The sequence below is a fragment of the Lepidothrix coronata genome, unplaced genomic scaffold, assembly GCF_001604755.1.
Source record: "Lepidothrix coronata isolate B3197 unplaced genomic scaffold, Lepidothrix_coronata-1.0 Scaffold91, whole genome shotgun sequence".
Classification (NCBI taxonomy): domain Eukaryota; kingdom Metazoa; phylum Chordata; class Aves; order Passeriformes; family Pipridae; genus Lepidothrix; species Lepidothrix coronata.
In genome coordinates, this window is record NW_016690271.1 from 1274055 (window position 1) to 1288606 (window position 14552).

Genomic DNA, 14552 nt, shown 5'->3' on the forward strand with positions numbered 1-14552 from the left:
GAAGCACAGAGATCCCTGTCACTCGAGCCTGCCTCTCCCTGGGATCCTGTGGCTCATTCCCACAGTCTGGCATGTGATGGAGCCAGTTTGAGATGCCTTAATATTACCTGACATGGCCTCAAAGTGTTATTCCTCCTATGTTTTATTAGTATTTAGTAGGAGGACATTTGGTTGGTGTTTTACCTCTCCAGGTTTTCTTTTTTTTTTTTTTATTATTATTCTTTTTACTCCTTAGAGATGCTACAATTTGCAGCATTTCCTGCATAAATAGATCCATATAGAAAGTGGAAGGTGAACTATAAAAGGAAAATGGTTTGGCTTAAGCTTGTGTTGCTACAACTACTCCCCCAGTTCTCTCGGCAGCATCCGAGTGGAAATCTCTCCTTGTCATTTGTGGGCACGATTCTCCCTGTGAATCGACTGTGTGGAGAGAATTTCGTCCTGGTGCAGCCCCCTGTGATGTCAGGCCAAGGTGGGAAAGCAAGACATTCCCGAATTTCTACCCAGACATTGCTCAGCAGGGACGCGTTATCCCACCAGCCCATCCAGACAGGCATTTGAACACACCTCATGAGCTACAAAGAGCATTAAACTCAACATCTGTGTTTGACATAATTTGTCAAGTTATTGTCAAGGTAATTTCTGTCCCTGTTGTTTTTTGTCTGTTCAGTCTCTCATGATGTGGCCTTTTAAAAAGGAGACACAGAGGAGAGACAGGACTTGAGATTTCCATGCTCCAGCCTCGAATGTGGAGCTGGATCTGCCACTGTAAAATGAAGATATCTTTGCATTGTTCCAGCTGAAGAGAGGGTGGATTGTAGGCAAAGGAGAAGAGAAACACTGAGTTCAACACCATGAGGTGCTTTTAGGTCATTAACTGGAGGGTGTAAAGCCATGCTAAATAACTTGTAAATAAATAAGTTCTGCTTATTTATAATAATTTAAGATTAACAATAATCATTTAGGATTAACAATCCTAAATAGCCATTTTGACCTGTCCAGTCAAATCAAAGTTTGTGCCTTTTTTTTGGTGGTTTTGTTTTTGTTTTGTTTTTATTTGTTTGTTTGTTTTGGGTTTTGGTTTTTGTTTTGTTTTTGGGTTGTTTGTTTGTTTGTTGTTGTGGGGTTTTTTTAAATAAAATACTGTATTTGGAGGACTCTCTCTCACCTGCTCTTCATGGATGTGATTACTGAAGATGGAGAGCTGTGGGTTTGGCTGCTGTCTCTTTAGGAAATCTTTTAAACTAGGATTGGAAACAGAATATTTTACAGCCCGTGGAAAAACATCTAAAGGCTGCCGTTGTGTCGCTCAGGCCAGAACAACCAAAAGCCCTAATGTATTTTATCTTCTGTTCTGTTCCTCAACACTATAAATAATTCAGATCTGTTGGCTTAACTACTACTGGCAACTGTTATTTATTAAGAATGACTGAAATAACTATGTGGCTCAGTAGAACAGAATGCATTAGGGACTTTAATGTGAAACAGGATAGCTGAAAAATGTCGATTATCCTTTCAAGAGAAAACCTAAACCCCTAAACCTGCTGTTATCCTTTGCAATTGTGCAAAGGACAAGTGACAGTGGGAATTAGGATGTGGTCTTTCTGAGTAAGGAGGGGTTTGTACCTCTAAAGAGCACCAGCCTTGTTTATCTCTCTGGCATCTTGATCTGTAGGGCATCAGGATCAGTAATTTTGAATTTGAGGTTCCAATATAATCTTCTCTGTGCCCCACTGTATAATGCTGGAATCTAACAGACATGGTTATATGTTTGTCTGTAAAGTTATTTTTGAAGGTAATGCATTGTTTTTTCATGTTTGCTTTTCATTTCTTTGTGTTGCAAGTCGGGAAAGAGCAGCAGGATTTTCTGGGATCAGTGCAAGGGAACTGCTGCTCTCTCACTCCATCCCCCCTTCAGGGTTAATTAACAATATCTGGCCGTTCTTGGTACTTCATCACTGGTGTTGCAATTGCTTTCCAGAGGTCAATATCATTATCCCTGTTTTGCAGACGAGCCATTGGAAGGGCTGGGATCAGGCAGGGAATTGGTCCGGCACGGACAGCGCGTGTTCCCGCGCAGGGGCAGGGGCTTGGCCGTACATCACAAGATGTATCACCGTGTAACACCAGAGTGCTTTTGCAAGTCAACTGATTATAAATGGCGCATTTGGAATAAATTTTTTATCACAAAAGAGTTGACATGCAGGACTTGGATGACTAATTATCTAATCTTACATCTGGCATAAACACCCAAGCCATTTGTATGATGGACTGCGTTGCACAGGAGGGAGAAGGAGCGGGAGAACATTCGCTGCTGACTCAGTGCTCGTAAATCTTCCGGGGTGTCTTTTGCCTTAGATTTGATATTTGTTCAATGGGTTGAGAGAAGTGAAGTGATCAAATGTCATTTGGAAATCCTGGCCTGCAGCTTTTATTTTTTTTTTTCTCAGTTACCTGAACACAAACGTTCGAACACGAGCACAGAGATTTGGGGGACTGGCTCTGTGGGGTGTTCCTTTGAACGGGCAAATGTGGATTCATCGTCTTCCCCCCTTTTTAAAGGAGTCATTTGCCATTTGTTTGCCTTAATGATGATCTGCAGTAGAGCGTGGTGTGTGCTGCTGTGCAGCATTTGGTTCCATTTATTTGAAATTAAGTCATTAACTACAACAGCACAAGGCATTTTTCTTTTTGAAAGTAATCAGCGGACGGGGGTATGTTAATCTGATCCCAAAGAAAAAGATGCTCTGCACTGGGTGATTCTAATTTAACTTGTATTTCTGGACACATCAGATTTTATGGGATATCCCTTCCAGTTAAGGGAAGTATCAATGAAAGTTTATTTTAAACAGAGAGGAAAAAACAGGACATGAATCAGTGGTAAGGAAAGGATACGCCTGAACCTTTAGGGGCAAAGTGTGCCTGAGGGAACAAAGTTTTCTGCAACATGAACTTTTCTAGATACTGTGTCATTAATATTTTATAGTAAGCAGAGAAATCATCAAAAAAATCCAGCTAGGACATAAAATAGCTAAAATAAAAAGAATATCTCTGAGTGCTTTCAGAGTGAGCTTGGACACTCTCATTGATTTTAGACAGCATCTCATTTCATCTTGACAAAGTACAGAATTTATAAATTAAATCTGATGTATACTGTGTACGGTTTTATGCTGATGTTGGCACACTTTCAGATGTAAAATTAAATTACTTTTTCCAATAAGGCAGCATAGATTGAAGCATGGATTCCTTTCTTTGCTAATGGAACTAGTAGAAAAGATATTGAATTATGCTGACTTTGGAATTGTGCGAGCGCCAAAGAGAGGAAAATCAATGACATTTTTAATGTCCTGTGGAGCTTTTAAACAGGCCTCTGGTCTGGCAGAGACACTCCCCGTGAGGTGACTGTTGTTGACATTGGTTTTCCAGTGAAGAAAGGTATTTCTGCAGGTAAGCAGCACCTTTGCATCCACGGGGCTTCATCCCAAGTGGGCAGTGCCTGGGTTTTGGAGCATCAGAAGACTCTGGTGACACAGTGTGTGTCACTGAAACCCTGAGCAGAGAATGTGCTGTGCAAACATGCAGCCTAATCCCTGTAGAACAATGACAACAAAAACCAGAAGGGTCTTTTCTCTCAGTTTAAATCCCTGGAAGTCACATGAGTGGGTAATACAATAAATTATCTTTGTTTTGATTAATTAATGATAGGGTGAAAACAAATTTATTTTTACTATGTGTTCACATTTACAAAGCTGAATACTAAAGATCTAAGTTTTATAATCAATGGCCATCATATATGTGGCTTGCTGGTATATTTTAAATTTTATAATGATAATTTTGTAAAAGGTGTTTATGGCAGTAATTAAAATTTTGTGAAAGAATATCCAGTTCCTCAGAATCTTGCTCCTCCAATAGAAAAGGTTCTGATTTAGATAGTGGCAAATTGCTATATAGTTACATCCTTAACATCTCAGTATTGTACCAGAGGTTCATGGATTGTGGTTCATTTTTCCTGCATTCCTCCAAAGTCCAGGTTTTCCTTTCTTTTAATAACAGGTGGATATAATCCTGTGAAGGGCTCAAGTCCTGGAATATAATTTTCAACAACAAACTTCTGTCTTCAATTCTTTGATGTAATGAAGAAAACCATCATACAGCAACTTCTGGGAATTCAATTTCTTGCAGTAATTTGGCTTTCAGCCCCTGGGAGATTCATCTTGGGTTCTTAAGGGTTGTTGGTGTTACAGTCGGTGACTTCTGTCATTTTAAAAGCTGCCACGGCATCAGCTCCTGAGATTGGAATATAAGTAACCTCAGAACTGCCATATTGTGAGGATGAGTGAGAGAAATGATAGAATTAGGTTTCAAAGATAACACAGGGGCAATCTCTTCAGCAGAAGAGCTCTGTAAAAGCTGGTTTATGTGGTTTGGATTCTTCTCAGTTCACCCCTTCGGTGTCAATGCTGCTTTATTGGCAGTCATTAAATCCCCAATGCTTAGGAGTGCTCTGTGGTCAGCAAGCATTTATTTTTTAGATAAACACTGCCCTTCATGACATTGGACCTCATCAAAGAGACAAAGGTGACCTTTTTATTTTCTCTTGCTTACATTTTGTTCGCTTTATGTACTGTCATGTGGACTTCCCCCTCTGGAGGGAGGAAAGACTGACTTGCTAAGCAGCAGAACATGGAGAAATTCCAGTAGCATCATTCCAACTTTGTTTCACATCTCAATCCAGCTGTTGCAGATGTTATCTGATGAGCAGTGCTCCTCTGGTTTGGGGTTTTTTTAACATTCAGTTAAGACAGACTTAACTACAGGAAATATCTATATAAACTTGGTCTAGAATATGTCAGTGAACACAATGCAAAAGGCTAAATATTTGATAAACACAGTGTCTGTATAGACATGAGCATGGTAAACACATCAGAAAGAGTGTATTTTGTAATGGTTGTGTATTATATTTCTGTTGCTTACAACTGTCAGCACAAGGACAGAATGGTTTTGAATGTGGCCAGGCAGCTGTCTCTGGGAAGCCTATAGATAGCAGCTTCCTTGGGTGGCACGTTTTCAGCTCCTTCAAACAGATTTATCAAGCATCTTTACTGTCTCAACACTGCCAGCTCAAATGACTTCTCAAGGAGCTTTGGTTATGCAAGCTTTTAGAAGGTGCATTGTTTTTTCTATTTGTTTCTTTTTCTGTGTGTGCGCGCTGGGGTTTTTTTTAGTAACTCGCTGCAGCAGCTAAAATCCAGTGCAGGGTTTCACCATGTGTTAGGAAAAAAACCCTACACTCTGTTTGTCCACCGTGAGCAGGCTTTAAATAAGCATCACAACTTTCCCCAGCTGTGCAGAGCAGCAGAACAGCAACGGGTCAGAGCCACACTCTGAGTGAGGAGAGGAGATCCTGCCGAGACAGGAGCTGGAAATAGCATCTGCTTGGCAGAATTAGAGGATACATCCATAATCATTCTGGGGTCTTGGACTGCTTCACAAAACATTCCTCTCTGAGTCCTGTGTGACCTAGAGGAGTTAGGAGACAAACAGAAGCCCCTCAGCTGGCTCCATGTCCTTCTGGAAGGCCATGGAAACAGGAGGTGGATGAAGGGAGGGCTGGATAAACAGCCAAAGGACCTTCCCAGAGAATTCTCTGCTGCAGTTCACAGCATGGGAACTTTCAATAATAAAGGCTGTAAAGGCTTCTTCAAAGAGCTTCCAGGCTGGATCCGAAGCTCCATCTGGAAGAAGTCTCATGAGACTTGGGAGTATTTTGTAAATACAGGCTGGGGACAAATGAGGTTTTACTTAAATTGAACCTGGCAAAACTTGCTTTCTAACAAGAACTTGTAACAGGCCACAGGAACAGAAGTGTTTCCTAAACTGTATCCCTGCTGTAATGTCTTTTGGAAAGGGTGCATTTAGCTTGTCATCCCTACAAAGTCTTTTACTAGCACAGTAAATTATAGGGCTTTGGGGAATGTGCTGTACTTGGCTCTTTTCGGGTCATGTTCTTGGTCTTGGCCTGCTGTGTGAAACCAAACACGCTGCTTTATCCTGTTTGCCCGTGGATTTTTGTGCTTCAGCAGATTGAATAGCGTTTCTATTTAAATCATGCTTCATTCTAACTGAAACAATTGCTGTTCTGTAGTGTCAGGGGATTCTTGAGGTAACAGGAACACTGTATGTTTTGTGATTTACTGACCATTTTGGCCTTTGAAAGGCCCAGTATGTTTCGGTCCATTTTCCTGGCTTTGTTTGGGTTGGTGATGCCTCATCAGTGACTCCAGACCACGACAGTGTTCATGTTTTCAGCACTGGTGGCCCTCGTTGGGTATTTTGCTCAGGGGCAGTACCATGTCTGCAGCATCAACAGATCCAGAACTTCAGCATCACTGAGTTTAAGGACTTTCTTTTGTGGTTTTCCCCTTTTGAGATGCATCAGCTTTTGTAGGAATGTGTTGGTGTGGTGCAGCTCTTGCTGCCCACGAGTTATCAGCTACCTCAGACTGAACCTGCCTCTCTCAAGCTGTTGTTTGCCTGTGTGTTCCATTTAGCACTTCTGGCAGCATCTGAGAATAGAGAACAGATAAAAAGTATGAAAGGTCCATAAATCTTCTACAGATTGAAAATATCTCCCACTCTCATCTTGATATTTTTCACTTCAGTTGTGCTCTTATCAAGAAATTCCAGAGTACTTTATGAACACTGAATTAAGCTTTCTACAGCCTTCCTCCCTCTCCTCCTCTCCCCAAGGAAATGACATTATTATCCCTTGTTTGTAGATGAGGAATGAAGGTCTGAGTGGTGAAGTGACTCGTCCAAGGTCAGTGGCACAGCTATGAATAGACAAAGGCATTTTAGCTCTCAGCTCTCTGCTAAACAAGATCGTGCCCTCCCGGTTCCAATTTGTCAAACTTAATGACTAATAGCATTTGAGCATCTAGAATGTGGCAGAAGAATTTATTTTCAGCAGGTAATCCCTAGTTGTGCCAGCAGCAGGATGCAAGGCTCCTCCAGTCCCCCATGGATCCTGTCTGCCCAGAGTAGGGGTTGTTGCTGTTTGTTTGGGATGCTGTAGGTGCTCACGTGAGGAAAACAAAGATCCCAGACCTCAGTCTTCATTTGTCTTGGTGGAACAGTAATGAAGTGTCCTGAGAGTGGTTTGATTTCAACAGCTACGTTAAAAGGAGTAAAAACCCTCCAGTGCAGTCTGCTGCACCTGAAGGGAAAAAGTAATTCAACTAAAGTCCTCCCAGGAGCCAAGGACAAGAAGTAAATTTTGAGTTGAGCTAATCAGGAAGAGGAAGTCATCTGTCTGCATCTGGTCACTTCCCTGCTTACATGGCACAGCCCTGTAACAGCCACATAAGAAGCTTTGTGATCAACAAATGTCAAGGCCAATTAATTCCTGGGCCAGCAGCTGTTATTATTAGGACTAAGAGTGGCCAGACATAGAAGGAAAGCCTTCAGCTGATTTATTTTCTCTACCTTTCCCATCAACATTGATCAGCTGCTCAAACCCTGGCGGTGAATTCCCATGCAGTAAGAATTTTAAATTTGCCATCTCTCTTTCTTTTAGTAGGAGAGCTTAGATTAGATTTAGAGCACAGAGGAATAGCTCAGAAAAGTCGTTTAGAAAGTCTTCCCCTCTTTAATGCTATCAGGATGGAGCAGAGTTGTGTGTTAAGCTGGTAACATAATAATATGTGGGCTGAGTTAAACCCACCTCAGACTGTTTTTCTCAAACTTAATTGATGGAAACAGCCCACTTTTAGGCTTGATTTATTACCTTACCAGAGTTATTCCAGGACTGCTGCAATGCAACTGTGGGTGTTCTAAACACACCTACGCTGCCAGAGAATCAGGAAGGATGTACTTAAAATCCTCTAATTTATCTAATAACATCTTTAGCAGCTTTTTGTGTAGGTTCAGCATTGTAATGGAAATGCAGTCTCTGGCTGGATAAAGAGCTGCTGTGTGGAATTCTGGCACTGGCTGTGGGGACATGTAAATAGCACTTGGAGCTGATTGGAGAAGTTCTCTGTCCAGCTCCATGACCCTGTAAATGCACCTTTCGATTGTGTCATCTGTCACTGTGGCTAAAATAATATCTAAAGTTTCAGATATGAGTGTTCACGACTCTGGATCTTCATAGACGTGGCTGTCCCACCTTCCAACCCCAGGCAGAGCAGAGTTTCCTGCTGTTTAGGTCCCAAGTCTCTATTTTAGCAACTGTTGTTGCTCCAGTTCTTAACCAGGCTCCCTCTTTGCCCATCAGGGAGGGATTGTTTGTAAGGGACACAAAACAAGTTTGGTTTTCCTAAAAAGTTCCAGCCCCGAGCTGGTCAGGGTAAGCCGTGGACTGGCAAAGCAGCTCAGGTTCCTGTGGTGTTGATCACTGCTGACATCTCATTATTCTATCCCAGGCATTCTATTCCCTTTTTTTGTAACATGGGAATCACATGTAACACAACCAGAAACCAGCATCACCACTCTGGAGTTTTTGGGCTAATAACAGACCTGAAAAACCTGCCCTTTTTGAGTGTAATAAAGGCAGAAAAGACAAGACAGAGAATCAGCTCCCACACGCGCCACAAGTAACGGAGGTCCCCCTGTGTTTTCCTGCTGTTGATCCCGGGCATTGCTGTAGGTAAAGAGGATCAGAGTGCCTGTGTTGTGCTGGGCAGAGCCATCCTAAGGCAGCTGATTTCCCCAGCAGCCGAGGTTCATTAGTGCTGCCGAGGCTGGAGTGCTGCGTGAGCGGAATGCTCGGCTCGGATTCCAGGGAAGGCTCCTGCACGGGGTGGGAACGTGGTGTGAGTGGCTCTGCAGAACTTCAAGGGCCAGCACTGGTCTCATGGACAGTGCTGGGCAAAGCTATTCATTGCTAATCTTACACTGAAATCATTTCTAGATAAATTGAATGGTAAACAATGAGGGCTGGAGGGCTTACCCTGTGTGTATAATCTAACTGTTGCATAATCTGACTGTTTGTAGCAGCATTTGGCACCAAGAATCTGGAAAACTTGGTGGCAAAATGGCTTCTCAAAACAACCCAAGTGTAGCAATCCTGCCTTTTTTTTTTTTTTTCCTGGAATTCAGATTCCCTCTGAAGCTACAGCACGTGGGAAAGTTTGGGGGGCTTTTCCTGGGCAGTGAACCAGCTGTGAATGGAAGTGACAGTCACCACGTGCTCCTCAGGCTCCAGAACGAAGGCTGATGAGTCCAGTTCTGTGTGTAGAAGTTTTCCTGCTCCGGATTTGGTTGGAATGATGTGTCTAGTTAACATCCCCTCTCCAACCATACTAAGAACATCCCAACAGACTTACTGGGCACAAGCAGAAGGAGTAGGCTCAGGAAGTGCATATGCTCATTGCCTGTTCCCTGGACTTCTGACATGGAATTCTCTTGCTGATGGACAGTTTCTGAGACTGACATTGGCTCCTGTGACAGGAGATATGTCTCATGGAGGACACCAATCGTATCTATGGAAACTGGAAGTTTCAGGCTGTGTCAGGAGACACCTGGAGAAGTTCAGGCTGACCAATGGGAAATACAAAGTCATACATAAATTAAGAGGTATTAAACTCCTCTCGAATGAGAGGATGTACATTAAAGTGGCCTTGGTTTGCTATAGATTAATTAATCTTGGGACATACCAGGTTTAATTAAGATACAGTGAGTTAAAGCCACTTCACTTTGGATAGAGATCATTCACAAGGGAAATTTTTAACCTTATGCACACCAACATCATGCCTCCTATGGCTCAGCCTTAGCTTTCAGTGCCCCTTGGAGAGGCCTTGGACACTGAAATCTGAGGACTTCTCCTATCCTTTGGAATTCTGACTCCAGTTCTTAGGAGAAACTGGACAGACTGGGCTAAAGATAAAAGTGTATAATGCACGTGTAGAAAACGTGGGGTAAACCAGGGTTGTGTGACAGGCTCTGCAGGGGGGCTCAAGTCCAGATTTGAAAAGCATTTAAATAGAGGTTATGAAATGGACCATTAAAACTTAAGTAACAGGGAACATAAGAGTGAAACGGGGTTACTAAAATCCATAGGGTGAGTCTGAGGTCTTGCTGCAGGGTTGTGGTGCTGTCTGGTAGAGAAGAGTCTTGGTGAAAACTAGTTCTGCGTTTCCCTGACTGCGAGCGACCTCCCCGGATCAGATTAAAATATCTCCTGGTGTGTTTCTCTTTTTCTTTTCCAGTAATTGCCCCTCGTTTTTGGCCGCTGCTTTAGCAAGAGCAACCTCAGACGAGGTCCTGCAGAGCGACCTCTCGGCACATTTCCTACCAAAGCACGTGGACAACGCGGACGGGATCATACGTAAGTGCCTCCCTGGGGGGGTCTGGCCCTGGCACTGGGCACTGGAACACTCTGCAGATAATTCATAGGTTTTTAAGGTCAGCTTTGACTTCGGTGATCCATCTTGTCTGACCACCTGAATTTCATTAATTCCTCAAATTAGTCCCTCCTACCAGCCAGCTAAATGAAGTTGGACTGGATTTCTGGTAGAGGAATATCCCTCACTGATGTAAAAAGATTAATGGAGAATTCCCTACCACTCGGATACAGGCAGTGACTAATTTCTTGGTCAAAGCTTTCTCATTTTGAAATAACTCCTTCTTTTTAAGTGCACCTTCATAGCTGTGTCTGATGGCCCTGAATTTCTTTATCAGCACTTTAGACCATGTGGTTCTGCTGGCAAGTGCTAGTTGTCCTCCCTCATCCTTGGAGCAAAGTCAAATATATGTGGGAAGAGAGAATTTAATTCTGAATTATTTCAGCCAGTGTAGTTTTTACTATGGCTTGAATTTTTTTTTATAGAGTTTTAGCAAAAGATAGTATAAAGAGATCTCAGGATTAAAAGGGGAAAAAAAATTCCTTTCCCTCATTTATCTTTGTTGGCTAAGAAGATTTTTGCAGCATCCAGCTCAAGGTCATGCACCTGAAATCATTTCAGGACTCTGCTGGCCTAAATAACCTTGAAAAATGCTGGGTTGCTCGTTACAACAAAGAACGATGTTTCTCACATGTATTGACAGGAATTCTGTCATTTGATCTTGAAAATACAGTCACTAAACCACTTTGTCCATTCCTTCCTTTTTTGATTAAAAAAAAAAAAGTGAATTATTCTGGGGATAAGGAGGATCTATAAATCTGGCTCTTCAAAAAGGAAGATTCAGCTGCATTCCCCAGAGGCCTTTGGAAACCTGAGAAACAGAAAAACATGCTCTGGGTTCCCTTTCTGTAGGTATTGCTGCCTCCTCCTGCTGAGCAGGTAAATGGAATAGATTTGTCATTGTTCTGACTGAGCAGCCTTCATTAATTTCAAATTGAGATCTCTGGGATGTGCATAAATATTTGACAGTCTCCAAGGAAATGTTGACTAAGCCTCCACATAGAATATCTAAAGAATTCAACAAAAAAAAAGAAAAAGAAAAAGGAAAAAAAAAAACCACCACAAAACCCTCACACCTACAGAAATTGCCACTCAAATATATCTGAGTCTGGAAGACAGATGCAAACGTAGATTGAGATGGGAACAGACTGGAGCAGGCACTAAGAATAGCACTCCAGATGCAGTTTGTTGAGGTGAATTGTCACGATGAAGGTACTTGGAAATCAAATATACTTTACTGATGCAATGTGAAAAGTTAAATCGAGAAGCTAAAGGGCAGAGGAAGAGAGAGAACATCTTCTGGCCCATAGTGGAGCAAAGGTTTCATACAAACACTGCAATTTCAAATAATATGCCATAAATGATAATTTTTCCAAAGAGAACATGAGCTCAAGTGATCACAGAATTAGAGCCACAGAGTGGTTGGGGTTGGAAGGGACCTTAAAGGCCACCCAGTTCCACCCCCTGCCACGGGCAGGGATGCCACTCACCAGACCAGGTTGCTCCAGGCTCCATCCAACCTGGCCTTGGACACTTGCAGGGATGGGGCAGCCCCAGCAGAGCCAGGGCTCCATCAGTGCTTCATCACCTGGTGATGGAAGGTTTGGCCTAGAAAACCAGAACAAAACTGGGGGAATTGGGCAGGACTGAAGATTTCATTGCAAAACTCCATCCTAGTGAGCCTTCCTAGGGGAGTCCCTTGAGAAACCCGGGTAGGAAGTTAGAGGAGACCTGCCCTCACTGGTGCCACACAGGGAGACTGTCATGCTTTGAAAGAAAACAGAGGAAACTGCAGCAGGGGATAAAAATGGGAGTTCTACATCTTGAAGTTTTGTGCTCAGAGTTCACTGTGCCCTGATGCTGTTTGTGAAACCAAGCTGAATTCAGCTGGCTGGTTTTAATATCCACTTCTGTCAGTGTTTCTTATGAACCCAGGAAGATTTTTACTCTGTGTAATACAAGGAGACATTTACCTGATTTGCCTCAAGTTTGAATTTGCCAGAAGACAAAAAAAAAGTAATTTCAAATTTCCTTAGTGGCACATTTCACTCGGAGAATTGCAATGTGACAAATCATGGCACAGACTCAGGGGTGGTAAAAGCAGTCATGGGTGTGCTGGTGGAAGGGAAATTAGAAGCTTCCTGAAAGAAGAGGGCAAATCTTAAATGAAGGAAAACTGTTTTGAGTCCACAAATATAGGAATGCAAGAATATGGGCTTGTTATATTTGGGGTGACTGTGTGTCTTTGGATATCAAGAACAGAATCTGAGTCACAGGCCATGACTGACTCTTCCAGTTGGAGAGGAGCAAGAGAGTTTCCATGAGAACTGAAGGATGCTGGATTTCTGTTTTGAAAGGTCAGGTGAAGGACCTTTAGTTTTGGGTTGTTGTGTGGAGGTAGATAATCACGTGGAAGTTTGGCATTGTTAAGGAACCACCAAAGGAGGCTGGATGGTAGTGACTCTGACATGGTGGTGATATCTAAAATATCTAAAATATCCAGCAGACATCACAAAGCAAATCACACCATCCCATTCCCCAGCCCTTCCAGGGACTGGGAGATGGGATTACTGCAGCCAAGACACAAAGGGACCATTGACTAGTCGGAAACTGGAGTTCCCAGATTAAGGAAAACCTTGGCCATTGGCCTGATGACAAGTCTATAAATGTGGGTTCTGACCCCTGTTGTCAAACTGTCCGTGTTTTCAAGAGAAGTCATAAAATATGGTGCTAAAAATCAGGATCTAATTCCTGGTATTCTTTCTACCCTGATTTTACCCTAAGAGTCAGTCTCTGGGAACAATAGTGCCTGAGCTGGCTTTCCCACCAGCTGTGGTGCAGTGAAGCACTACTTCCAACCTTGGGGACTGTGGAGCAGCAGGAGGGAAATGAGATTCTCAGTGACACAACCGCAGTGACAGCTGAGTCAGCTCTGGCTCAGGGCAGCAACGTTAACAATTGATGAGTAATTTCCAGCTGTGAGGGGGCGGGTTAACCATTGTGGGTTAACCATTGTGGGTTAACCATTGTGGGCCTTTCTGCTGCTTTAACCTCAAGAGCAATTACTGACGATGCCAACACTACATATATCCCCACTGGGAAGGGTGTTGAGGATCTGAACCCACAGCCAGGGGGTTCACTCCTGTCCTCCCTCAGTGACACTGTGACACTGTGAGGTGGAGCAGCCACGTGACATTCACATGTACCCCGACACGGACCCCACTGCCCTTCATCTCTGCCCAGAAATGGAGGAGCAAGTCTGGGGCCTTCCCTCTGGAAAATATCATTTGGACACGTCAGGCTGTACGTGCCCTCTGCTTAAACACATTACCCAGGAAAGGGTTTCTGGTGGCTCTGGTGAGAGCTGGACAGGTGGTGTGAGGAACTGGTGCCTGTTACTGGTGGGATCAAGAAGCTAAGACTCCTTTTAGTCATGGGTACAGTGTATTTCCAGCTTCATGGCTGCTTAGTAGATTAAACTGGAACCAACTCATAATCAACAGAGCTGGGAATGTGTCTTGTTCCTAAAGGCCTTGGCTCCCTGGTCACTGTAGCCCACATTTTGTGTAGGCCTAGGTCAGAAATTAGTAAATGCTGATTTTAGTCTCTTCACAGAATTCCTGTGAACCAAGAGATGCTGTAACACTCCCCTCTCCTCCCTGCATTTGAGCCCCTCCTCCTCCAGGAATGATTGGCACTCATGGATTGCTGCCTTCAGCTTTGAAGATCTCTGCCTTTGGTGAACGATCATGAACAAAGAGATTTTGATGTGTTCAGCTCTGATTACTTCCTGTTTTCCTGCCCTGAATTTCAGAACAAATGTCAAGTGCCTGAGTTTTCACATTTTAAAATGCCTATTTCTCAGGAGTGACAGTTCAGCATTTTCCTAAATTTGAGACCTTTATGGTTTTCTCACTTGCTCATGCAGATTTCTTTGACACATCATTGTCAGGAGTATGGAAATAATAAGAAATCTGGAAATAACTGAGGCAGCACCTGAGTTGTGCAATGCTGAAAGTGAGCACTGCCAGAACACCTTGAAGTAATACTGCTAATTCCTGTAGATTGTTTCCACTGTTCTGCCTCGGCTCTGCAGTGAAATGGTGTTTAGAATAGAGAATTGGGTCCCAAACCAATCTCTCATTGTTA

At 43.0% G+C, this 14552-nt stretch overlaps 1 protein-coding gene across 2 annotated transcripts in view; it reads left to right on the forward strand.

Annotated features, from left to right (window-relative positions):
- Positions 1–14552, forward strand: part of PPM1E (protein phosphatase, Mg2+/Mn2+ dependent 1E) — a 65066-nt gene that overhangs the window by 41430 nt on the left and 9084 nt on the right. For both annotated transcript variants that reach the window (XR_001875922.1, XM_017821659.1), the window contains exon 2: positions 10209–10327. Coding sequence is in view for 1 of the 2 variants with exons in the window: in XM_017821659.1 (XP_017677148.1) it covers positions 10209–10327 (119 nt within the window). In the remaining variant the exon portion in view is untranslated. The remainder of the gene's footprint in view (positions 1–10208; positions 10328–14552) is intronic.